The sequence below is a fragment of the Saccostrea cucullata genome, unplaced genomic scaffold, assembly GCF_032062105.1.
Source record: "Saccostrea cucullata isolate Sc308-1 unplaced genomic scaffold, CSIRO_AGI_Scuc_v1 ctg205, whole genome shotgun sequence".
NCBI classification, from domain to species: domain Eukaryota; kingdom Metazoa; phylum Mollusca; class Bivalvia; order Ostreida; family Ostreidae; genus Saccostrea; species Saccostrea cuccullata.
The window spans coordinates 167,048-194,868 of NW_026936671.1; the positions used below are offsets into that span (position 1 = coordinate 167,048).

The 27,821-nt window shown below is 31.4% G+C and overlaps 1 protein-coding gene across 3 annotated transcripts; it reads left to right on the plus strand.

Moving 5' to 3' along the window:
* Positions 1 to 27: 27 nt before the first annotated feature.
* LOC134246225 (solute carrier family 23 member 1-like) lies at positions 28 to 27,821 on the plus strand. 3 transcript variants are annotated; one of them, XM_062728546.1, is made up of 13 exons: positions 28 to 110; positions 247 to 294; positions 20,776 to 20,938; positions 21,314 to 21,471; positions 23,428 to 23,525; positions 23,947 to 24,044; positions 24,422 to 24,603; positions 25,161 to 25,281; positions 25,727 to 25,868; positions 26,189 to 26,442; positions 26,748 to 27,021; positions 27,152 to 27,247; positions 27,356 to 27,821. In XM_062728546.1, exons 1-13 carry the CDS (start codon positions 46 to 48, stop codon positions 27,586 to 27,588), a joined length of 1,932 nt encoding a protein of 643 aa, XP_062584530.1. In that variant the 5' UTR covers positions 28 to 45; the 3' UTR covers positions 27,589 to 27,821. The 3 variants fall into 3 exon arrangements, with proteins under 3 accessions (XP_062584530.1, XP_062584532.1, XP_062584531.1); XM_062728548.1 differs by lacking the exons at positions 28 to 110; positions 247 to 294 and adding an exon at positions 5,223 to 5,515 and having other exon boundaries at positions 27,356 to 27,819; XM_062728547.1 differs by lacking the exons at positions 28 to 110; positions 247 to 294 and adding an exon at positions 16,223 to 16,479.

Here is a 27,821-nt window from a genome sequence, read left to right on the forward strand (position 1 = left end):
CCTGAGTACTTTTTTTCCAGAGGTCTTATTCCGAGGTAAGAAGATATGACTTTAAATGGCAGAGGCAATTTAGCAGCTGGGAATGTATACCCAATCAACGGAGAAACTAGGTAAGTAATTCATATCTATTGAGCTACATGTATAATATTTATTTTAAAGTAATTGGAATATTTTAGATATGAAGAACGAGAAATGTACTTTTTAAAATAATTATGATAGATCAATAACAGTGAATTATAATTACAGGAACTATCGAACATCTGGGAATTTCTACCCAATAAATGGAGAAATCAGGTAAGTTAAGATTAATATCAATTAATAATTGCAACTTATTTTACGATTGATTGATTTTATGTTGTATTCTTCCACATAAAATTTGTTCGTTTTTGTATGTAAATCATCCCATCCCATATTGGAAAGATAACTTCTTTTCCGTTTTCCGTGCGAATGTTGTACAAACTACAGATTTTTCATTGAATGGTAATTTTTCGTAAAAAAATATTCCAAGTCACGCATAACTCCAGATCCTAAGGTAATTTTTTAAACATCGTTGTTTTGCAGCAATGTTTCAAACGGTGTTTTTAAAGAATTAATATTTCCATTGCAAGTACATGTAATGCCCTTTTATTAAAGAAAGATCTAACTTATAAAAATACCACATGTATATCCTGTAAGAGTGTTTCTATGAATAAATAATTGAACTAAACATTTATAATAAGAATAAATTTTACATATAGTCATTTCTAGATGCTTCAAACTCGTCAAAATATTGAAATACCTGTCCAACTCGTGTAAATTTTTATTTCCATATTAATATCCAACTACATGTATATACAAAGCATATACATTGTACATACTCTTCTTTTTAAAATATTTTCTTACTAGTTTACATGTATATATGTGACTTTTCGTATAGCGCGTTGTGGTAGCCTTTAAGTTTCTCAAGGCTTAATCTACTGGGGAATTTGTAGATAGTCAAATTCATTAACCAAGCTGTCATTTGGTTTAAGAATAAAACCTTTTGCAATACCTCACACGCCGCCTGAAGTCACAGTCCGCATATACATGTTAAATCTATGTAGCCCTCTCCTAGAATGGGAAAGGGTCGTATAGTTTGGGCAAAATTTGCGACGATGTACTTGAAGTTAAGAAAATTATCTTTTCTTTGAGGCTAATCCAAGGTTTTTTTTCTGGCATTTTTTCCTGATACCCCTATCCTCTTTCAAAATCGACCCGTAAAAGATCCTGGCATTACTTCCTTTTTTATTGCAACTAACGTAGATTTTTTTTTGAAAAATACAAATGAATAAAAGTGTTGATGTTTTCATCCTTCTTCTCTCATCGTATTTGGCAAGGACTTTTGCAAGATGGGATGAACTGCTTTATGGGTTTGTATCATTTAATCATTGAATACAACAATCATAAATGTTTGTTTTTATAGTCAGTAGATGATTTAGCCACCTTCGAAGTACAATATTCACCTCGCTTTTCGGTCTCGGTAAATAGTGTACTCATCAGATGACTAAAATCATCCTACTGGAAATAATTGTGAAACTTACAATACCAATGAAAAACACACCGTGTTTCATCAATATGGAGCCAAAACATGGTGTGTACATAAAGATGTCAATAACAAAGTACAAAGAAAATGTCAATGTAGTCAGGTGGTTTTTTTTTCATTGTTATTAACTATATAATATGATTATAATAAATATTTTTATGTTGGGAACATATATACAACAGCTGTATTGGAAATATACATTATCAATGAAAAAAACACCGTCTGCCAACAAATGGTGCTAAACATGGTTATGGGTGTACAATAGTAAAGAAAATGTCAATATAGACAGGTTTTTCTTTATTTCTCCATGTTCATATTGATTCCTTCTACTTGCAATATACTTACTGCACAGGAGGCGTATCCAGGAATTTCATATAAGGATCAATTTAGTCATTATATATAAATGAATTTTCAAAAATTGAAGGGGAGGGGGTGCACATGTTGCTACCACTTTGAGATTCTGGAAACATCCAGGGCAAATCCCTTGTGGGAGTCCAGAGGAAATTGACCTCAGAATTAAAATCCCTGAATAAAAGAGGTCTAGGATCAAAATGAGCAACCAAAGGCGAAGTCATAGGTGCACTCTATCCATTCTTTACGCCGACTCCTATTTATTTCAGTATCACATCAAATAATGCATTTCTTTTTTACCTTTTCGAGTTTTTCGTTATTTACTTGGAAGTACTACCTGGTCAATACATGGGACTTGCGGCGAGTGGGACCGGGTGACAGGGGATGCCTACTCCCCCAAGACACCTGATCCCACCCCTGTACGTTCAGGGGTCCGTGTTTTTGTCCTCTTCACAATTCTTTTTTTTTTTTTTTGCTTGATTAATGGGATCGATCACCGTTTTCCCAACATTTTACATCAATCATGCTAAATCGAACCCTTCTTGAAATACCAGGTATATTTTTAAATATTATCCCCTCACAACTTCAAGATTACTTTGGTTTTTATATCCTTTTTATCGATTTACCATTTGGTGAAACAAATATTTCAAAGACATTTCAAAACTATCATTTATAAAGATCTTTTTGATCCAGAATGAATTTGCTGTGCAAATGTATGAGAAAGAAAAAGTCCAATAAGTCATGTTTAGTGTCTTCAAAATTTCATATACTATGTATTGAAACTTTGCCAAATTTTTATTAGATATAAAAATGTATATCAATTTTATTGAATATATATATTTAGGGCAGCTTAAAAATGATATCTTAAAAGTTAATAAAGCTACCTAAACTGCTTTCTTTTCGATAAACTTGTTCAGAAGTTGCAAACAAAAATGTAGCACTCTGAGGGAAAATTGGCTATCGATCTTGAAAGCTACACTTGCAAATAAAAAAAAAGATGTTTTAAATCACTGATGCCCCCGATGTAGCTCATGGCAAAGATTAAAGTTTCTCAAATGTAAGTCAAACTTCAAGGTCAAGAGATAAAAATAATGATAGGATCACGGTACTAAAAGGAGGGTTCTCTCACCTGTAAAATGCTAGTAAAATAAAAGTAAGAAAGTCAACAATATTATTGACCAAGGTTAAATTTTTACAATAAAATTTAGAAAATAAAGTAGGTCAATCTCAAAGGAAAAAGAAAGAATTTATTGTTCCCAAGTGAAGGATCTGTCAGTCACAAAGAATATACATGTGAAATACAAATGTCCAAGTATTAACTCTACAAAAGAAAAGGTATGACCAAGATTAAAGTTTTTTTCATATGTTACACTCAAAGGTCAAGGTGAAAGGGTAAAAATGGTTGGTTCCCAATGCAGGGGCTGATCTTATCAAAAGAGATTCACCTATGACATATGAAAGTCATAAGCACTTACTGTTCAAAAGTTATGGCCATGGTTAATTTTTTTAAAGTATGTCAAACTCCAGTTGCAATATCAAGGTGAAAAGGTAAAAAATAAATGTACCCAAGGAAAGATCTAATCATAAGGAATATACATGTGAGGTAGAAAATCCATAGCACCAGGTTCAACTGTTATCTTTTTGTCCGCAAAAACTTAAACCTTGCCCACATCTTTTGATTGGTTAGAGCTATGTCTTTCACAGGTGTATTTCTTGTAACAGGGCTTTTCTTTGAGTGCAAGATAACGACCTCTTGACCTTGCAGTTTGACACACTTTTACATGTACAATATTTTACAAAGCTAACTTGACCATATCTTTTGAACGGTTATATACTGTGTATTTCACATGTTGTTTCCTTGTGACAAGACCCTTTTGCCCCTTTAACCCTGACTTTGGAGTTTGACGTTCTTTTGTAAAACTTAAATCTTGGTGTTAAGGTGCCGTTCATAAATCAAAAGTGTTTTTCTAATCACAATACTGAACTTTTTGGATATCATTATTTCAAACTCTTGATCTTTGGGTTTCCTTTTAGAAATTTTGCCTTTGTCATGAGCTGCCATATACGGGGGAATCAGTATTTCACAAACATTTTGTGTTTCAATACTGCTTTCAATGTAAGCCTAATTAAAAATTTTAGTTGTGTAAACGTTAAACTGGAAAATGCACACGGAACATTTAAACTAACAAAACTGTTATATTACAATATTAGATTAAATGGCTTCGCCAAATATAATATTGTATAACTTACATGTAAGAGATATCACCTCTTAAATGCACGAGAGATGCAAAGAAATTTGAATTTTGGAGAAGAATATATGATTGTGTTAGTCATCTTTAACTGGAGTCATGGATGACTTCAAGACCAAACATGAAAATGCATTTCAAAACTTTGTAAAAAAAAAAAAAAAAAAAGAAGAAAAGGAGTTTAAAGATTTGATAGATTTTGGTTTATTCGAATAATTATAACAATATCTTTTAAAATTGAGTTTTTGAGAAGTCGATCTTGTGTTGTCTTCCGCATTGTTAAATGTAAAATAAATTAATAAAATCTTGAATTTTCCTTAAATACACATGAAGTTGTAAATTTAAGATTCTGATAAATTTAGACGAGAAAAAAGACGTTTAAAAGACGTACAACACCTCGTATATACATAAAAGAGTTAATGTATATAGGTGTAGTAGTCTTTTTTAAAAAAGATATTATTATTATCATAATTCATGTTATTATTATTATTCAAATCAACCCAAAACTATGTAGGTTTCCAATGAAAGCAGTATTGAAACAAGGTGTGTTTGTGAAATACTGATTCCCCAGTATGGCAGCAAATGGCAGAATCAAAAGTTCTAAAAAGCAAGTCAGACTCAAAGGTTAAGAGTTTGAAATAATGGTATTAAAAAAGTAAGTATTGTGAAAAGAAAATCACCTTTGAAATATATAAAAGAATTTATGTATATATAGGTGTGGTTTGTCTTTTTTAAATGTGGTTTTGTGGCCCGAAAGTGTCAGAATCTTTATTTTAACAACTTTTTAGTGTTTTTAAGGAAGATTCAAGATTTTATTTATCTATTTTACATTTAACAATCCGGAAGGCAAGCTCCTATGATATTGTATACCTAGAAGCATTTTATATAGTATATGGGCTCCTTTTTAATTTTCTAACCCTCTTTAGATAAGATGAATTGATGTTGACTCTTTAGTATATATTGTAGCACATACGTAAGCTTTCACCTATGATGGCAAGTATTAAATCATTCTTTTCCTTCCCCCCTTGGGGAGCCTCTAGTTATTTTTACATTATGGAGGCTGTTTAACACAGTAGTAAAAATACACGCATGTGCATCATACCGGAATAGACCCTATCTTATGTAATTAGTTAAAAATTACTCTACACGTATATGCGGCTTAAAATTGGATATTTATTTTAGTGCTACTATAAATTCTTAAACTGTTGTGATTTATATTTTATTTAAATTCGGACTTAGTAAGATTAAGTTTCAATATGCCATTGTGACACGAAAAAAAGTTGGAACAACGTGGTTTTTTTGTTTACATGTTCCTTTGGTGAATAATCTTGGACAGCGTCTGATCATCTAAAATCAGGTAAGGCTATCTGTGCTTGTCCCTCTTTATGGTCATTTTTGACTAACTGTATTTTTTTTGTAACTGTGTAAGGCTATCCACACAACACACAGTACATTGCACGTGTAATAGGATTAGCCGCTGTTTTATTGATTATTGATAATGTTAGTGGACATTATAATCAGACAGAAGGCTGACGGACGATACATGACCTTAACTTTTACAAAGAATGTCCAGTATTGTTATAAATGAACAATACGTTTGCTTATTTTCCGTTTAAATCACGGGAATTTACTAGCTCATGTAATGGGGTACAATAAGGGAATCAACATGATCAAAGTTTTAAAGTATTAATGTTGTCCCCAAACCTTCTTTTTTCTCTCCTAAAAATCTTAAATCAAATTGAAACATGTTCAATTTAGTCCAATCGCTTCGTTATTGATTATACACATATAATAATTACATGAATTCGAACATAAATTTCCATTTTATTTCAAAATACTGGAATATAATTTTTTTCACAACAATTAAGAACATTCAAATTAATTGCCAAAAATGAACGATTTCTTTGAAATAAGGTCTTGTTTACATATTTAATTTTATTTATAGTTAGTGAGGTGAATACTTTAACTTTATCTTGCACGTGTCATGCAGCGGTCAGTTGAACCATGCGTAACGACCTTGACAAGAGGATGTACCTTTTCACTGTTTCCCATGAATTTGAAATGAAATCCTTGTAAATAAAAATATTATGATATATATAAATAAAACTGACACAGATGTACCTTATTTTTCACATTCATTGTTATGAAAAGTGTATTCATTTACATTATGATAATAAAATTTATATTGATTTGGGGGAAACGCGGTTATATTATGAAAACGAGAAGTCTTCCATTTTAGAAGAAGAATAGCTATTTAATTTAAAAAAATCTTAAGTCAAAATCGTTTTTCAAAATAATATCTATGACAAAGTACTAGATGAACTATGCTAGGTTCATGATGATGTATCATAAATTCACAAGTCTTAGGTATACTTAAGCCTAGTATTATATATAAATTTTCATTCTGAAGTTGTAAGTGTACTTAAGAGAATAGCTGTCAGTACTTCGGGGATCTGAACTGGGCCAGAGTATTTCATTTATGATAGCTCTGTCCAGAGCAGGCTTTGGCTATTAGAACCAGTATTATACAGTCTGAATTACACAAAAAATGAATCAAAATGAATTCTCTTAAATTGTTTTTAAATCTAAATTATTATTAAATGTTAAAAACATTTTTCTTGAAGGACATGTTTTTCTCTTCTTCTTCTCTGACATTCATCTTTTATCCTGCAACATAATTACACAATGTCAAAGTTCAAAATATCACACACAAGAAATTTTTTGTCCCCTCTTTATCATGTTTATTTTTGCTCCTTTCGGTTTCGTTGCAAAAGGGCGAAATTTAAACTGGGAGAATTCAACGAAAAAAAAGTTGCTATTATTAGCATATCTGTATTTTGACAAATTTAAAACTGGCGAAATTATTTTCAAACATGAAAGGGTGAACATAACACGGAGCGAAAATAACCTTGTGTGCTTATTGTTTCTATAGACAAGAATTCCTTGCTTGTTGTTTGCAGGTCAAATATCGGTCAAAATGAACACCATCTCTGTATACTTATTAATTTCCTCGTTTACCACGGTAACGTTCATATTAAAAACCTGACCTTCACCGTAAATTAATCATTTCAAATTTCGCCCGTAGTTTCTCATACTAATATATACTGTAATGTCCTCTATCTATGCATTTTGTAATGTTCTAGTTTTTGAATTTTCCCTGCTAGATGTTTATATGAGCTCGAACATAACAACTTTGACAACAGGAATATGTAATCATGGAGAAGTCATGTTTAACTCTTTTTGAATGAAAGAAAAGGGTTAAAACCATACAGAACAATCTGATCTTAATTTCAGAGAAAAAGATTTCTGAACAAAGTTAAAGAAATTAAAAGTATGAAGCTGCCCAATTAATTTCAATTAGATATGTAAAGCATTTTTTTTATTTTAATAGATGAAAAAGAACTTTAATTCCTCCAGGGCTCTTATATTTCTCTGTCATAATTTTGACCGAATTGCCCTGACTGTTTTAAGAAATAGTTCAAAGTAATTTGTCTTTGTTTTAGTCGGCAGCTTTGTGTCTTATTTTTTAATAAGTTGTTGGTATTTTGTTGTTGTTGATTTTTTCAGATTCAAATTTCTCATTATCATTTGAAAAGATATTTTTTAAAAGACAACAAGCGCCAATATATTTCGACGAATGTTAATGTTTCCTATTTCACAATCTTATAATGGAGCTATTTAAGTAAAACACGTAAGTGTTATTCAAGTAAATTTATAAATCAAATGGTTATACATTGTATTTCTAACTTGATATCACACTTGTAAATCCACAGTTTGTTAAAGACTATTAGATATTTATATAGAGTCAGTAATTATGGAATGCCAAAAGTTATTGTTAATTTTGAATATACCTGTTAACGTATAAAATTTAAAAATGATACAAGATGTTAGCTTTGTAATTTTACTTTCATGAAAAAAATATTAAAACCCAGATATGTCTAAGTTACGGTTTTTTTCTCGATCATCTAACATGAAACAGTTTTATATGATGAGCTTTCCGCGAAAACTGTGGACTTCCATGTTTCATGATTAATGTTTTAAGGCTCAAAAGTTTTGTTTTGTATTGTTTGTTTATGTATTAGTGTATTTATTTATTTATTTCGTTTAGCGTAATTACAGTAAAAATAAGTTTTTTCAGTAGATTTTTATTACAAAGCGAAGTTTTATTGAGTCGTACCCTTTTTATTAACTTGAAAACGAACCAAAAATGAAAACTTTTATTCAAATTTTTGTACATTTAATCGGATCTTCCAATGTTCTAAATTTTGTACTGAGAGTACCCGGAAATTGGACGATTCCATTTAAAAGAAAAAAAAAACCAATATCGTGTTTTGTTATTTTTATATGCCAATACTGATGTATATATAGATTTCTTGTTGAAGCTTTTTAAATGTGTCTCACTCCCTCACTTTGATTTATAGAGGAACAACACGTAGCAGTACAGGTCAGTTTATTTATCATACTTTTATTCACATGTAAAAAGTCGTGAAATACCTATAATTTATTTTATATAGCTAACATTGATTAAAAAAAAAATGAATTTTATCACGAAATGTGTATTTATAGTTTTAAATGTATGGTATCATATTTTCAACCTCTGACCTGTTTGCATGTGAAAGTGTATCTTTAAATATTTCATGTGAATTAAGGGAAAAAGAATACATGTATTTATTTTAAGATAATACCTGTAGTTTTCAAAGAAATTTATATTTCTCTTGTACACTAAAAAAGTGAAATCAGTTATTGTGGTTATTTTTTTAAGCCAAGTAACTCATGATTGTTAATATTGCAGTTCAACTTCTACACCACTAAATAGTAATTTTTCTCCAATATATATTTTTTCTTTCTTTTTTGAAGTATTAGTATTGAATACGATAAAGATTAGATTATTCTTGGACACATTTTTGATTACAATAAAGATTTAAATTATTCTTGGAGACATTTTTTACTTCTGGAGTTTTGAATTTAGTACAATACTAGTAAATACAAGTGTTGATGAATTTGAGAATTAACCCTGGTGAACATTTAAATTTAAAGTTGTTTAAAATTTGAAATTAATATAAATTGATAACCAGTTCTCAAAAGGATGTATAATATTCCCGGGTCTTCTTTACAAGAAAGATTTTTGAACTTTCAGATTTATAAAAAAAAAAATCAAAACTTTATGACCTATTCTTAAAAAATACAACCACGGTTTAAAGAGGCAACAAGGTATCAATTTGATTTTTTTTTATTTCAAAGATTTTCTTAAAAAGTTTGTAAATTGATTTTTTTTTGATAAAATAAAGACATTATGCTTTAAAAAAACCTTGTAATATGACGTGCGACATTCAACTAATTACTTTTGACATTCTTGGATTTCATACACTGTATATACAGTATAATTTGTCCAAACCGGCTACCGCCGGTTCCATAAAATTTGGCCGGTTTAGACAGAATCCGGTATGCAGAAAAAATGCAGGAAAATATCAATTTCGAAAATTTTCGTTGTTTATTTACAAGTACATCATATACATATTATAAATAAAATTAAATGATGAAATCAATAAATGTTTTGGAGTCTAGAAATTATAAAATAGTCTCACAAGACTCACTGTATTTTCTTATTTGTTCACAAATTTTGAAAGTCGGGTGAAATGTTACTTCAATCAAAATATAAAGGCACGCATAATATAGGCCTACTATGTATTAAGCGGACCGGGTTTCGCTTGTCAAAGACCTCATTCAATGAACCGGGGTATTAACAGTAATGCACAATTACATGTATTTACGATGTGCTTATTATTAGATTTAACTTTTGATTTTCATGTAAAAAATTACGTCTTCCCCAACAGTGTTATGGCGCCATTTTGAAATGCGTTCGATTTTCCATCCCGATTTATATTTTGATTTGTAAATCGCGTATTTTGTGTTTATGTTATAATGTGGTAAAAGGAGTTAAAACAAAGTTAATTTTATTAAAATTGTAATTTAATCATATGATATATTTTTCAAGTGGGCTGTGTTACCGCCGCATTTCACTGAGTTCGTCTCATGGCACTAATCATGCTAATGTAAACACGGATTATCAATTCCACCACGAAAGGTGTTAATTGCTTTGAAGTAACTCAGGTGTGGCTGTATTTAAATAGGCAAGTTTCGGCATTAATGTTAGTCTTATAAAGGATTTCAATAGTTCACCAAGAAATCACAACCCATGTAAATAGAGTCAAAAGTACAAGTATGTATAATATATAGGACCTCATTGTAAAAGAAGACAATGTTTTCTAAGGGGCCAATTGTCAGAATCATATTAAAACTGCATGGTCGAAACATTTGCGGAGTCAACGAAAATGTGTAGATAAAGATCTTTATTCTACCGCAGAGACTGTAGACACAATTTTTGATATTTTAAAGACAAAATAAAATGAAAGGGTATTCTACAAAGTTCAAAATTTTCAGAAAATATAACAAAGGGCAAGATAAGAAAAAAAAAGATGTTTTTAAGAAACAATCAAGGCCCTGTGTAACAGTTCATAGAAAGGTTAAAGTTTCTCAAATTCAAATCAATATCTAAGTTGAAAGTCAAGAGGTTAAAAATAATGGCCCTAAAATAGAGATATTGTCACAAGGAAAAAAACCTGTGACATAAGAAAACCCTTCCAGCAACTTTTCAAAAGGTATTGCCTTTTTCAAAAGAACGTCAAACTCAAAGGTTTAGGTTAAAGGATCAAAATTGTGGGTACCAAGGGATTGACTTATCACAAGGGATATATAAAACGCCTAGAATTAACTGTTTAAAAGATAAGGCCAAGGTTAATTTTTTTTTTAAGATATAGATCAACTTCAAGGTCAAGGCCAAAAATATTTGAACCAAAGGAAAAGTCCTTTCAGGAGGAAAACACCTGTAAAAAATAAAAGCCTAACAATCAACCTTTCAAAAGTTTTGGCCAAGGTTAAAGTTTGGTATGATTTGGCAAAAGTGGGCAATACTGTAAGTTCAAGGTCATATGGTCAGATACATCTTCATGTAATTTGGTACCAAAAGAAAGTCTTGCCACCCACAACGAACCCACCTGTGAAATATGAAAGCAAATCACCAACAAATGAAAGTTACGTCAAGGTTGGAGTTTCTGCAGAAAAAAACAGACATTAGGGGCAATGCCCCCTAATCTGCAATTGAGGGGGGTATAAAAAAAAATGTCAAACATACCGGTAAAATTATGAGGTAAAGGAAAAAAATTAAGACTTTATTCATTGAATGTTTATCTTAATTCAATATATAAACTTTTTCGCATTACACTATATAAAAATTGCAGTTATATTATATAACATGAATTTCATTTCAAATTGAAATGCTATTTGGTAAATTTCGATGTCAGACATAAATTTGGAACTTTTGTTTTTAAATACCCGGTGACTGGTGTAAGAAACTAAGTTTATTGTTTTAAAATATACATCATGTACATGTAATTGTACCAATACACATGTCACGATAAATAATTTACTACAACGATTATAAAAGGGACCATTGGTCAAACTTTACAGAAAGGACAGATTTCATTTTCAAAAGTTTATATTCATTTCTAAGTTCATTGTGATTTCACAAATTATCTTTAAATTGTAGAAAGTATTTTTGGTTTCTTTGATAGAAGGATAATCTTTAAAATATCTTGGGTTAAAGGTAATATGATTCTCAAAGGAGTTAATCACCATCTCGTGATTAGACCTGGAAATTCTTTTTGTCCCAAAACTTGCACCTTTCGCACCAATTTTTTAAATAAAAAAATCTATATCATGCTTACCAGTTTTCATTAATAATACAATATTTAAAAAGATGAAGTGAACACTGAACTTTGTTTGAATATATTCATTGGTTTGTTTATACAAAAATTGTTAATATAAAGAATTTTTTGAAAAACCAGTTTTCAAAAAGAAAAAAAAGGTCGATGACAAGCAGTTGAACTTGATTATAATCTTGCATGATTTATTTCATTTGATAGATGTAAACGTATTTCAATGACGGTAGTCTATTTGAAGTACGTGATTACTTCTGATTCTTCCGAACGGTTTTGAGTTTTGACACTTTCTCTAAATGTCCTTTTCTCTCCCCATTGGCTTGTTTTTAAAAAGCATGTACTTTTAAAGTTTGCAAAATATTTGATATTCACCACCTAGTAGATTTCTTTTGAAGGGAACTAATCTAATGAAAGGGAAAACTATATCTCGTAGAAAAGAGTCTGAAACTAAACGTACATGTAGATGCCAAATTGATTCCTGGTCAATCCTCCTTCTCAAGACCTCCAACAAATATACACATTATTTGTAACGCTTTATATACAGTATAATTATCATCACGTATTCTTAGGGGTTTGAGAATCGATGATCTTATTGTAAGATAGATCTATGAGGTCGTGGCGTACAAATAAAGAAATAAACATGCATGCGTTTCGTATTATGCGCCATAGTTATGCCTATTTCTGAATAAAGATTATTTTAATCATGATTATTATTAGCATCGTTATTTACTTGTATTCTACTTAAGTCTCACAGTCGCCCGCGTGGCGCAGTGGTTAGAACATCTGCTCTAGACTGGCAGAGAATGGAGCCGATCCTAGCTGCAGAAGCATAGCGTTATGGCTTTATGTTTTAGTCTTTGACCATAATGCTAGAGATTCTGTAGTGAAATAGTGTGCAATTTAGAGGTTTTCTGCGCACGGGAGCTTGAGAATTTCTCCTCTTTCCAATATTGGTCAATCAATTCTTTAACCAGTCCGTATCTGTCATTTACCTCCCAACCCTTCATACTTGTCTCTACAGACCAATAAATAATTCACTTGTTTGATTTTTGTCGAATGACAGAAAATTCAAAACAAGCGAGTTTTTCGTTTTTTTCTTAATAAGACGACAGTAAAGGTTTGGGAGGTGGATAAAATACTCATGTTGGTTTAAAAAATTATCTAGAATTTGGATGCTTCGAGTGAAAAGGTAATTGATTGACCTATGCTGAATCGCAACCGTGCACAGAACAAGAACTGTCTCGTCAGCTCGTCACTATGATAGTTTAAAAAAAAAACAGAGAACTTTAAGGTCGTTCTACGAATGTAGTTTCTCAAAACCCATGTTTATGACACTTGGTGTATAAATGTTTATGTAGGTGCATTCTTGAGTAACTGTGTCATGTCAATATGTGGTTGAAGACAAAGTAAATATCACTTCACACGTCAAACATAGACAATACATAAGTCGTTAGCACTTTGACCTATATTGGTCAGTCCGTTTTGAACAGTTTACTAGTATTGGTATAAAGCTTTAAACAAATTAAACAAAACTTATTCAACATATAATTGGATGTTTTACGAACATGACTGGAAAGGGGTTACCGAAAGTGCAAGTATTTACTGTCTCAAGGTAAACATTTTCCTACAATTTGTTTGCTCAATGAAGAAAACAATGGAATATATATTAAAGATTAATTAAATTAATAAAATAAATTGGATTAAAATTCTTAACATGTTGAAATTAAAAAGTAAGCTTCTATTAGGAAAAATCAAAAGGATTATTTCCAATTTACAAATATATCAGTGAATTTGTTAATTTAAGAGAATTTTAAAGCATGCAGTTCTACGAACTTAAAATATTAAAATGAAATTAACTTGAATTTGATATAACGTTTGATAAATACTTCGAAATGCGCTTTTCCATTCTTTTAGCTTTTACCTGCCTACTGGAAAAACCAAGTGCATAAAAAATGGCCTTGAACTCGATATATCGCATTTTTTCTGTGCCCTTTTACTGGCTTTAGTTGTAAACGATTTTCTGTATTTAAAAAGAACTGTATTAGTCTTTTATTTATAGATATATGGCAAATCCACCAATATTTTTAGATTAATTTTTTTTAATGCCGATATTTGTTACAATGAAGCAGAGGCTCATAAATTATACCATCTTTATATATTTGATTGTCCTCTCACGACTTACTGACTAAAATTGCCCGACTCAATTCTTCTATCTGGAGCTCCCCTATATTAATGTACCTACCCTATTTTTTATCCTATATTCTTTCTCTCTCGTTTTACTGTACTTAAGAATTTCTTGAGTTTTAATTAACTCATTTATTATTGGCAAATAAACAATTTCTAGCTCACCTGAGCCTAAGGAGAAATCTTTTAAAATCAGCAAAGCCATGATTGGTCATATCTAAATAGAAAAGAAAACTCAATTAATTTACATGCCTAATCAGTTAGGCAACAACGAAGGAAAAATCTTTGTCTTTTTTTTTTTCAAAGAAACAAATAATCATAATTATACTCTAATAATTAATGCCTAGATTATAATAACTTTGAAGATGACAGTTTGTCTAGATAATAATTTCATGTTATTTAAAATCATCCATTTGGTATTGTTTTATCATTTATTTACCAAACAAAGGAACCCACAGATTTATTTAAAATTCCAGTGCATTCATGGGGTCGATGCCTTTGTTAGCGGCTTTGTTCCTTTCCTTGAATATATGTAAATAGAATTTCAAAGAAAATATATTATATCATTAATACTCGGAACTGCCATTTACAGAGATTTACAGATTGCCTCTATTGTCTCATTAATAACAACAAACTTGGGCAGTTAAGAAAATGAGAATGATAAAAAAGGAATGTATTTGGGTCTTAAAATTGTCAGATAAACATGTATTACCCAAAATTATTTAAAAAAATAATTTGAAAGAAAAATCTGTTTCTTGTATATAATGTTGGAAAAAAAGTTTGAGTGGTGCAAACCAGAACGTCCGATGATTGCGGTGAAAATCTATTTCAATATTTTGTGTATTTTTGTCTTTTAAGCTTTCATTATATGAGACGATGTAATTATGGTCCCAATCTTACAATATCAGGGTCTTCACTCCACTCGTGAACATTGAGTCCTCTGGATCTACGTCACGAGTGGACTCACTGTCCCAACGTCCACAAATGAACTCACGCTCCACAGAGTCCAAATGGTGTTATCACGACACCCGACGTCCACAAGTGGACTAACGTCCAATAACCTTTACGAGACATGTCCAATTACGTTTACGAGAGGTTTTACGTCCAATAACGTTTACGAGTGGAATCACGTCCAACAAAGTTTACGAGTGATCTCAGGCCCAACAATATTTACGAGTGGTTTCACGTCCAATTACGTTTACGAGTGGTTACACGTCCAATTACGTTTATGAGTGGTTTCAGGTGCAACAAATTTACGAGTGGTTTCACGTCCAATTACGTTTAAGAGTGGTCTCAGGTTCAACAAATTTACGGGTGGTTTCACGTCCAATTACGTTTACGAGTGGTCAGGTCCAACAAATTTACGAGTGGTTTCATATCCAAGTACGTTTACGAGTGGTTTCAGGTCCAATTACGTTTACGAGTGGTCTCAGGTCCAACAAATTTACGAGTGGTTTCAGGTCCAATTACGTTTACGAGTGGTTTCAGGTCCAATTACGTTTACGATTGGACTCTCGTCCAATAGCGTTTACGAGTAGACTCTTGACCCCCAACCTCCACAAGTAAACTCACGTCCAACAACGTTTACGAGTGGACTCAGACCCAAACGTTCTCAGTGTCGATGACAGTCCCAAACGTTCATAAGTGAACTTATGTCCTCCATCGTGCACGAATAGACCCAGGATCCCTGACTTTGTGAATATGTGATAGACCTACATCTGAAAGAAATTTTGTCTCAGTTGAAAACGAAAGTACGTGTGTCAAGTTTCTAAAATAAGCATCCGCGTAAACGGTTATGTCTGGAATGGGTATTGTCGGTTATCTAGTTCTATGACTTATCTATCAGTGTCATAAGGTGCGTAGAACAGAACTTTAAAAAAAAATATTTACTATTTACTTAAGAAATCGAGTGCTTAATTTATTACGCGGAAGAGATTTGTTCAAATTTCCAAATTCATATGAAGTAATCCGCAAAATGCAATTTCATTTTTTTGTTGTTTTTTTTTTTGTATTCTAGATGCTCTTGAAAACTTGAACCTCTAATTAGAAAAATGTAATATAAATTAATCTCTTATTAAAATTTGACACGCACTTTAACATTTTGTATTAAATTATGTCAATCGGTCGATATGCTGTTGAAGACGTAAAAATAGAAAACAGGTATACACCACATGGCATACATATATACAGAGGTAATAGAAAGGTTGGGAGGACGTCGCCCTACATAATATTTAAATGTGCTAGGGTAGTGCTGTGTAGGACAAAAGCATTTTCATCATATTTATTTGTTAAAAATGGACAATACTGGAAACATGAACGGATACCAAGCACCCCCAGTGAAGGTTTTTACTATTTCAAGGTAAAGTCTTGCTTAAATTGTAAAAAAAAAAAAAGTGAAGTTGAGTTGTACGTTTACAGAGAGTTTGATTATTCATTGGATATATATGTAGAAGATATAGATCTGTCAGAATTTTCGGTCTCTGGGATTATATTATAATATACAGCTAATTTAATAAATGTATTTTTAAGGAAAGTGATGAAACTAGGGTAAATTGAATTATGTGCTTTTTCGAAAAGTACGAGACTAAAATGAAAGTTTCGGTAAAAGTGTATTAAAAGATCGGGTGACATATATGCCTATTGTGAACTAGCTAATGTAAACATGTCGACCATTATGGCATTTGATAAACATCGGTAAAATGCTAATTTTAGAAATAACTTTTTGAAAAAGTTGCCCAGTGGTGGTTTTATCAAATCTTCATACAAATAAACATTTTAAAAAAGTGTTTTAGCTTTGTTATATGATTATAAATTAATGATCATAGATTATTGCAAAGATAAAAAGGAGACTCAATTTTTTTTCCTGTAGTTCTTTAATGGTTGTAGGTATTTCTACCGCCTGCTAATCTTAAATTAATTTTACGTGTTGTGTAAACATATACATAAATATACATATACTTATAGTTCACTAGACTAGGTTAAATCTGTTAATTTTTTTTTTCTAGAAAAGATTGAAAATATATACTGTCTATGCACAGGCACCTGACGTTACGTATTTTTCTTTTAATAAAAAAATACCTAATAACAAACAACCTTGTTTATTATTAGGTATGGGTGTATATTTTTTATTAAAAGAAAAATAAGTAACGTCAGGTGCCTGTGTGTCTGTGTTATGTAATTTCAAATTTGTGGTGATTGAAGAGGGTGGGGTGGGGGGGGGGGGGGGGGGGGGGTCCCTCAGAAATTTTGATTTAAATTTTTGACACTGTTTGCAACTCCTTTCTCCTTTTTTGTTGCAGTACAGTGAACTATTGGCATTAATGTTTTGCCAAAGGTCAACATCTCCACTAATTTCTTTTTATATTACCTCCAAAACTATGTGGTTTATAAAGTTAAAACTTTTACAGTTTATAAATATATCATTGATTAACAGATAGAAAGTTTCACTTGATAACAAATACTTTAAAAAAGAATATTTATCGAGAAAAATTATTTTAGAAAAATACGTATACTTTTAGAAAATACACCTAAGTACATCCGAACTTTTAGTGAAATTCATCATTGCAGAAACAAATATGTTTATCAATGAATGGCAAATAGGACTTCGATAGCCTCTGGAAAGTTGTTTTCCCTTTTTATTTTGTCCAAATGTTAAGACTTGAAACCGAAAGTACAATGCAGATTGTGGATTTTATAGGGGTCTTGTCTTTATACATATCATGCTTTCAATAATAGCCTTTCAGAGACCATTCACGTCCAACTTGCTCTTCATTGATAAACATATATTATTTCTACAATGATGGTTTTCACTAAAAGTACAGTATTAAACAGGTGCATTTTTTAATGCAATTTTTTTGAGATATTTTTTGCTCAAAAACTATATTTTTTATATATTTGTTTTCAAATGCTACTCTCTATCCATGGCATCTATATATTGTTTTGGAATTTTTGTTTTCTACTGTATAGCGGGTTTTCTTGGCGGGGGTAAAATTTGGCGTTTTGCCTGCTGAAAGGTATGTGAATAATTTTGGCGTAATTTATTTTAGCGGACACAGGGTTTCATCTCTTTGCAGATGAACACTAAGAAGACTAAGTTAACTGTTAACTGACTATTTTAGCGATTAAAATTTTAGTGGGATGCCATCAAAACGCCAAAATAGGCCAAAATTAGCACCCCGCTAAAATAACCCGCTATACGGTATTTTGTATTGTTTTATGGACTTTTGATCTTGAATACTGTTTGTTATCTTCATATGTTTCATTACATCTGTTAATCAATCATATATTTATACAATGTAAAAATTTTAAGTTTATACCTGATAGTTTTGGAGCTATGGTAAAAGTAGATTAAAATAATTTGAACATCTTGACCTTCGGCAAAACCTTAAAAAGAACTTTGTGAAGAATTTACGATGTGTGATTTTGTATTTTAAAGGGATATGGACACAGTTTCAGCAAAAAATTTCAATTTTATTTTTCCATATATATATTTTTTTTATTTACAAATACTTAACTAAGGTATTTCTAATGATCATCAAAAATTTGAATTTCAGTTGCCGAGATACAAGACAGATTTAGAGCTCCAAATCTTTAATTTGTTATGCTAACAAGGCCCGTACCATGTTTTTCTTTACATAGGTTGAATATACTGATATATGTTTGTTCAAAGCAGATTTTTTTTTCAATAAAGAAGTTAATTTTGAATAAGATTTGACATTTTTTTGTGATTTGTTGAATCTCGTTCTTGTTATAAATATATTTTCCATATGTAAACAAAAACAAGACACGAGCATTGTTTACATATGAACATTTTAAGTTCTGTATCTTCCATGTAAATCAACAAATGATGTTCAAATTTTTGCTGATCATTATAATTGCTTCAGTTAGGAATTATAAACATTAAAATTGATTTTTAGAATTGTTAAAACTGTGTACATGTCCCTTTAAGATTTGGACCTTGATTAATTGTCTAGGCATCCTAGATTTTGATAGGAAAATGAATAAGTTTTGGAAATAGTTATTACTTACACATTCACAAAGATCATCACATACCTTATTATACCTGACACTCGATTGCAATTTTCTTTACCTATACTCTACAAATCATAGCTGTTGAACGTGTTAACTCCAATTGAATTCCATTCTCAGTTTTCTGGTAATAATTCTGGGGTACACAGTGAGACGATTAAAATATAAAGTTTCTATGTAGATTAATGTTTTTACCATTGACACACGAATAACAAGTACCAAATAGCCCCGGGATCGGTTGATTATTATGTACTTTATCTAATAACAATAGAAATGATTATATTGCACTCACTTTTATCGTTTAGACTTCTTCAGTGACGCATCAGAAAAATTGGCGAAAGTTTTCCCTTACCGAGTACATGTATTTCGGTTTCTCAGTAATATCAAGATTGAACCCTATAGCCAGTAAAAATTGGTCTGATATATAGAAATCTTTATTTTGTGTTATGGGAGCTCACAGATGATAGCATGTCCAAAAATGTAAGGTAATACTGAACAGTGTACTATGGGCCCGTCCTGGACTGTATGTTTACAATACAGAACAATGGAGATCGACCATGATTTTGACATTATATGGTAATGTTATTGTTTATGTGTCCTCGACGTAATTCTGTGTTGTAGTATACAGCTATTTTTGCCTACCTTGGTTGAAGTACAATTTTGTTCTTTAGTCTGTGTCAATAGAATGCTGAAATCAATTATTGTGAATATTTAAAATAAAATTTTTGCAACACTTACGAGTATAATAGATTGCAGAGAAATAAAAATGTTATACTATACATGTACATTTCATTTTAATTTTTGAGCAATTTATATTCTTGAATGATTGAAAATTGAGAAATAAAGTAAATCTGTTTAAAATTATCAAATACATTTCCCTGCTTATTAAAGCGTTTAAAGTCTTTTAATACTTTATAAACATTTAAGCATATAATAGAAAGTAGCTAATAAATCATAATATAATCAGACAATGTAGGTAAATAGGTAAATACGTAACAGGATATGTCCTAAAATGTGTTTTCAGTTTCCAATTTTAGAACTGCATATATCACAGTGTAGAAAATATTTTACATTCCTACTGCTTAGAATATTTAGAATCGTTGTGATAAAGTCCTTTTTAAAAACTTTGTTAGGAGGCTTCGGTAAGTAATTTTAAGTAATTAAGTTTAGCGTATATTATGTTATTGTTAAGGGATTATATTTAGTGTTTATTATTATAGTGTTTAAGTAATTACGTTTAGTATTTATTATTTTAGTGTATGAGTAATTGAGTAATTACGTTTGGTGTGTATAATTTTAGTGTTTAAGTAATTACGTTTAGTGTTTATTATTTTAGTGTTTAGGTAATTACGTTTTATGTATATTATTTTAGTGTTCATGTAATAATGTTTAGTGTGTATTATTTTACTGTTTAAGTAATTAAGTTTAGTGTGTATTATTTTAGTGTTAAGTAATTACGTTTCGTGTTTATTATTTTAGTGTTAAAGTAATTATGTGTAGTGTTTATTATTTAAGTGTTTAAGTAATTACCTTTAGTGTATATTATTTTAGTCTGCAGGTAAAATTTACGTTTAGTCTTTATTATTTTAGTAATTAAAGTAATTACGTTTAGTGTTTATTATTTTAGTGAAATGGAGAACCACGCTGGGGAGGAAGGTATGAAGATGGTCAACCACACGGAGGATGTCACTGTGGAAGATCCAGTTGTTGAAGAGGCGGATCTGGACGGGCTTATTTATAAAGTTACAGATAATCCGCCCATGCATCTCACCATCTTATTTGCTTTCCAGGTAGGAAATGATTCCATGCAAGTCATTTTGGTAATTTAGTTGTTTTCATTCTTAATTTCATCCACATCTCGTTGCGGTGTCTTGGTTTTGAGTGGACTTCCCTATTATCGTTACATGTATGAGTTGAGTTTTTCTTGATAACTTGTTGATCAGGTTATATACCAGAAAAATGGGTTACTCCTTGATGAAATAAGCAAATCACTATTGTATTTTTGTTTTCATTTTAAATGGACAAAGAACAAGAAAAAAATCCAGATTTCAAAATTTTATTTGCAGGAATAGTAAATTGATAAACACTAATTTATGCACTGTACAATCGACATTAATTGATCATACTTAAAACCCTTTTTGAAGCGGACCCTTGCTTAATTTCAGCAAGCTTTGCTTTCCTTGGCGAATCAGTTAGCTCTGTCACTGATGGTAGCAGAGGCCGTCTGCGGGGACAAAAATCCAGAATTTAAGACTAAGCTGCTGAGTACGACACTGTTCATGGATGGTATCACCACCTTAGCTATGGTTCTAATCGGAGTCAGGTGCGTGTTTACAGCAATTTTAAACTTGATAGTGTGTTATAGTATTTTGAAATTTAAAAATGTCTTTCAATGTTTGTATAATGACGTTTTTAAAGAAAACGTATTGCATTAAGAAAACATGCATCGATGAATGGTACACCATTCCTCTGCGTTAATTTTTCCTTCATTGAAATATAATTTATGATTAAAATGCACACAATATATGTATACCTTGCGGGGGAAATTATTGATGGAATGGTCTGTTAACTTTTGAATATTACAAATATGTAATACATGTATCCTTTTAGCTATGTGAGAGTTATCTCTCTTATATGAACCTTAAACAGGTCATTGGACTTTCACAAGTCTCTATCAACATCTAGTGTAGGATTATTGAAGCTTGTCTTTTTGAAGAGTTTTTTTTTTAAAGTTATCTTTAAATTTGAATTTGCATGGATTCTCTTCCCATCTTAAAAAATGCTGTTTTCAGCAGGTTATTTATTTAAGTTCGTAAGAACTTATTGAAATTGTTCTACCCTATTCTCTATAAAGAAGTTTATGGCTGGTTTTGTTACATACCCCTCTCCCACTCTCAAAATGAGTCATCAACTTCTCATTAGAGAACAGTACCACCCCTGCATAGCATTTATCCAGGTACTTTGTTCAAAGAATTTATTTTCCAAAAAATGTCTATAACAGTTTCAGATTTTGTTTAATATTGATCAAAAATGTGAAAAATATTATCTTTACATAAAGATTAATTCTTCCCCGAAAATACGACGGTAAAATATTTCATTAGATAAAATAATAAAAATTTTAAAGAGAAATATCATGACAAGGACGCTACGAGAATATTGCTCTTTACCCATCGTTATTGCATCTCTGTTTAAGCCGATCTTTCTTCAAGCGAGCTTTGTTCAATTATTTATTAACAGGACATCGCTGTTTCAGACATCAAATACCAATTAATGTTTTCTTTAACATGTTAAACTAAAGAATCTCCCAGTTCAACAATATACCAAAAGAATATTAATCTACATTTGCACAAACGACTGAAAAAAAAATTGTAAAGCGTTCATCATACAAGTCGTAGGCGAAGACAAGCCAAGAAGTCGTGCGATCTTGCACGTCACCCATTTTGTTTTATTTTCTTTCTCAGAGACAAACCGATCTATAAAGGACGTTAATTGCTGAAAAATCATGTTTCTTTGACAGTGATCTTTTTTCTTCCTGTTTTGCATAAACTTTTTATTCGTATGATGGTAAAATCGAAGGCACATACAATTTGTCAGTCTAGACGAAGTGTAGATTTCTTGACAGTTTGGTCAACTTTTGATGACAGTCTTTAAAGTGGGATGTAAAATGAAAATTGCTTAAATGGCGGTTCGGTTGCCATCTGTGAACAAATTGCTTTTCTAAACATCTTCACTACTTCATATATAGGAATACCAATACAGAGTATTTAGCTTTTGGGCACTTTTGTCCGACTTTTTTGAGACATTCTCCTATCTGACAGTGAGTATACTTCGATATATAAATAATGATATAAAGAGGATATTAAAGATTTAATTAAACAATAGTATTTGTCAGATCGTTGTCAGGAATACTAAGCAGAAGCCAATGCTTGAAGACTATTGCGAAGAACCTGGGTGACTCTTTTATGAAAAGCAATCCATTTCAATGAATAAAATATATTTTAAACTAAAAAGGACTTTTTGAAAAGCAAATCTATTACATGAAGAAAAGGTACTCAGTACTTTTTCAAAAAGTAGTACAGTGTTCTTACCTCTAGGGCCTTTGGTTGTCCTGGATTTGGCAATATTGTCATATGGTATCTGCTGAATTTACCGGGCGGTAGTAAATACATAACTTACAATACATTGTATGTGTTATAATATCTGATTTTTTTTTTGTCATTTCTGGAGTTCATTGAAATTTTTCTCACCGATCTTTTACATTGTATATTCTGCCTTTCAGGTTGCCTTTATTTCAAGGCGCAGCCTTTGAATACGTGGTACCCCTTCTGGCTCTTCAAACTCTCTATCCAGATAGATGTGATGCCGGGAAATCTTATGGTCTGTAATCCAAAGAAATTGACTCAATTTTATAGTTTTTAAAAAGAGTTTTTATCGTAAAGATGTCATTTTAATTTTTATGTTCATTAATGCAAGAAATTAAAATTAGTTAGAGTTTTTGTACAGAACACTTATACATGTCATACAAATGTTACTGCCATTAAAACCATGTATTCAAGTATCTTTTAGCCAAAAGTAATGGAGACTCTTTGATATCTTAAAAAAAATATTTTGGAAATATTGATGAAAATCAAAATGTAGAAAATCAATTTTTTTTTAACTGTGTTGGTCCTAATTGTTGTTCACATTGAGTCTTCTTGGTTATCGAGAAACAAGTATATACATGTAGTTGATATTATGTTCTTAAGAACTTATAATACAAACATAAAATTTTAGTAAAAGATAAGATATTTACTTTCAGTTACGACACTCTTTAATGAAACAACTGGTCTAAATACTACAATTGTAATAAACTCCACTTTAGACGAATGGGATTTGATAATGTCACATGTTCAATACGTAAGTACTACATGTTTAATACACATATTTCACATTGGCATATTCAGGCATTCCTATAATGTTTAGTTTAGAAATGTTTGCTCTTTTTATCAGAGTTATTTGCTCAATTCCATTTATTTCCATAAATTATTGATTAAAGAAAAGACATTTTTTAAAATCCAATTAGTACATTCTAGTTAATGAGATAAATATTTCATGCAATGACATTTAAGATGGACATAACTCCTACGCATGTTCATTTCCAAACATGATCGAAGAAATGCTGGTTCAGCATATCCTTTAATGGTTGAAAAATAGAAACACCAAGAGACCCCTCACAATACTCAGTATAATTTTCCATTTTTAAGGCGTCTGGAACACTATGTTACTATATATAGTTACAGGGAAGTCTAATGTCCGCTGGCTTCATCCATTTCCTGATAGGAGCGACAGGTCTCGTCGGACTGATTCTGAACTTTGTTGGCCCTGTCACGATCGTTCCTACTATTCTATTGATCGGCATCTACATGCAGAGAGCGGCCGTTAAGTTTGTTTCCGTACATTGGGGTATTGGTTTACTGTGAGTATGTCAGTCATCTACGATTAAATCATCTTCGCTACTGGAGGGATTCTGATCGGCTACTCCACTCTTATTTGCCTCGGAGTTTGTTAGAAGAGCTAGTGGCGGATCAGATATCTTTGACTAGCGACGATGAAGTTAATTATATACGACCATATACACTGTACAATCTCCCCAGAAAAGTCAATGGTTCTCGTGTTTTAGATGCAGTGACACTTGTCTATCATGATTTTTGTATATTCTGAATCGTGCCTAATGCGATTCAATTATGTAAAAATTTTATTTAATCCGGAATGTTGTCTAATCCGGGCTTTTTATTGAATCTTCAGTGTTCAAATTACATATGTTTTACTGTATTTCATCAGAATTGGTCTTAGAAGCTAAGTCTTATCATTAAAAATCTCAAATTTATTATAAAATTTCCGAAGGTATATGTGTATGCAAAATAAACTTTGTAACTCGGAATTGTAAAATTTTTAGTCAACAGGGATCTATGTACAAAATTTATATTTCTTTCATTTTTAGGATTGACTAAACATGTCTTAACGTGTTTTCAGAACAGCTGGATTGGCTGTTATATTCTCTCTTTACCTGGCTCGATGGAAATTGCCTATCCCCATGTGGACGAAAAAGAGAGGCTGTCACGTTATGCGATACCCGCTACATCAAGTTTTTGCGGTAGTTACCCGGAATTTTATTACATTAGCTTTTTCAAACCTGAAATTTATAATTTATAGTTATAAATGCTATAAAGATTGAAAATTAAAGAATAATAACATGTACGTTTAAAAAAATATTTTTCTCTTTTTGCTACTAAAAAAGATCTTTTAGTATCATAAAGTATGAAATTTTGAACAGAATTTTCGTAATATTATCTATACACATACAATGTGTGGTACATATTCATATAATACTAAAAGAAATGCAGTGAATCAAACCGAAAAACCATTTGCTTAAAGTTTTTCTTCTTTTCTTTTAATTTCTAACTACCTTCCTTTGCAATATCTGGTCTTTTTGGCCCTATGCCAGATTTACATGTGTGTACTAGTACTATGACTGGTTACATCAGTGAACATCAATAGTCACGCCGTTTTATTAGAATTAGTAAATGTTACTTTTACAGATCCTGATCGCCATGCTAATTGGCTGGGGAGTTAGTGGGGTATTTACAGCCTGTGGATTACTTGAAGGTAATGATTTGGCCAGAACAGACCTGGGACACGAGGCCATTGCAGAGGCCAACTGGTTTTATTTTCCTTATCCAGGTAACGATCCTAATTTAAGTCACGTATACTATAATTAACCGAAAAGTTTAATATATTTTTGATAAAGAAATCAAAATGATCATGGAAAACCCCTGCAAGTACTGTGATCATAAACACAGAATTTATGTCAACACATATAATTTAGTAAATAATTTTAATTATTGGAATATTTCTAGGGACCTATAAGTAGCTATATACTGACATTGGTTCCTGATATTACACAGAAAGTTTTGTGATTTCAAATTATAATATACCTTTCCTTGCAAGTTACCTACAGATTTTTTTGTGACATGAGTTTTGGACATTTTTGTTGTTTTCAGCTCAGTTTGGTCCTCCAGACTTCAGTGTTAGCGTCTTCATAGGGTTCCTTATAGCCACACTTATCTCTGTATTAGACTCCATTGGGGATTACTACGCATGCGCAAAAACATGTAATGTCCCACCTCCTCCTAATCATGCCATCAACAGAGGTATTGCCGTTGAAGGCATCTGTACTTTCTTTTCTGGAATAATGGGTTGTGGTCATGCTACCTCAACGTATGGAGGCAACATTGGAGCTGTCGGAATAACTAAGGTATAAAATGATTTTAGTCAGATCATAAGCCTTTAGATCATGTGTTTTATTGTTGAAATCTTGGGATATTTTACATGTATTCAGTTGTGAGCTTGTGTATCTCTGTATTTAGTTTCCAGTTGGCAAACGGTCAAATTTAATCATATTAATGACATCACTTAGTGAAATTGTCTTCTTCATCTGTAAAAAACTTCATTAAATTTTAAATACAATATGAGAAAAATCCCCTCTCAACTTACATATGTAACTTAACAAAAGAGTACTTTTCCTAGAAAATCTATACAGTTCTGCTTTCTGAATTCCAGGTCGGCAGCCGACAAGTGTTTTTATTCTGCGGAATCCTCTACATTGCCTTTGGTCTTGTTGGCAAATTTTCTGCAGTGTTCATCACCATTCCCCACCCCGTTCTGGGAGGGGCTCTTATTGTCATGTTTGGAATGTTTATTGGAGTGGTACTGTCAAACCTCCAGTATGTCAATCTTACTTCTACTCGGAACCTTGCCATTATCGGGCTTTCCGTAATAATGGGACTGGCTGTTCCATACTGGGTGGAGAAAACCCCAGAGGGAATCAGAACAGGTTTGATTTTATTACTGTTTTTATTTGCCATTGAAAGAAAGTTTTTTTAAGTACATGATTATGTAATTTTGTAATTTGAAGAGGATGACAATTTTTGCAGTATGTATGCTTACAGAGCATTATTTTTCAGGTAATGACAACGCAGACAAAATTCTTCGAACACTTCTTGGCAATGCAAATTTGACAGGTGCCCTTCTTGCATGTTTCATGGACAACACTTTACCTGGTAAAGAAAATACTTATTTCTTTGTGCAAATGTTTAAACGAGTATAGTGTAAATAATTTTGAATACATTCACAAAGCCAAAATTATAAGTCCTGCATTTGTTTTGAAGGGACCAAAGAAGAACGCGGAATCACAGCGTGGCAGAGTTCCGAGAAACCTGAAGACGGTAGTGCCGGGCATTATACTCAGGGAGATATTTCCTTATATGAACCTCTGCTTCCACAACGAATCAAAAACTTGGCGATAATGAAATACATTCCAGTTTTTCCTAATCCCAAGCCCAGGCAATCGAAACAGGACGCAGTTATTCATGACGAATTAGATTCTCTTCCACCATTATGATGTAAACCCAGCTTTAGATAATGTTATTTTAAAAAAGATATATGTATAAGCCAACGTGTTCATCATATCTAACTTGGCAATATCTGTTCTAGACCAAGTTTGTTTGCAAAACAAGTCAGATCTTAGAGAATTTTTGAATCTCATTCCATTTTCTTAATAGAAAAGTTTTCAGTTTTCAAAAATTAGTTTTGATATTTAAATATATGTGATATTTAAATATATATACACAACAT

Excerpts from the sequence above, each read along its gene's own strand:
- LOC134246225 (XM_062728546.1), top strand. The coding sequence starts at position 46 with ATGACTTTAAATGGCAGAGGCAATTTAGCAGCTGGGAATGTATACCCA. Across the intron at positions 295-20,775 it reads CCAATAAATGGAGAAATCAG|TGAAATGGAGAACCACGCTG; the intron begins GTAAGTTAAGAT and ends TTATTATTTTAG. Across the intron at positions 20,939-21,313 it reads CCATCTTATTTGCTTTCCAG|CAAGCTTTGCTTTCCTTGGC; the intron begins GTAGGAAATGAT and ends GCTTAATTTCAG.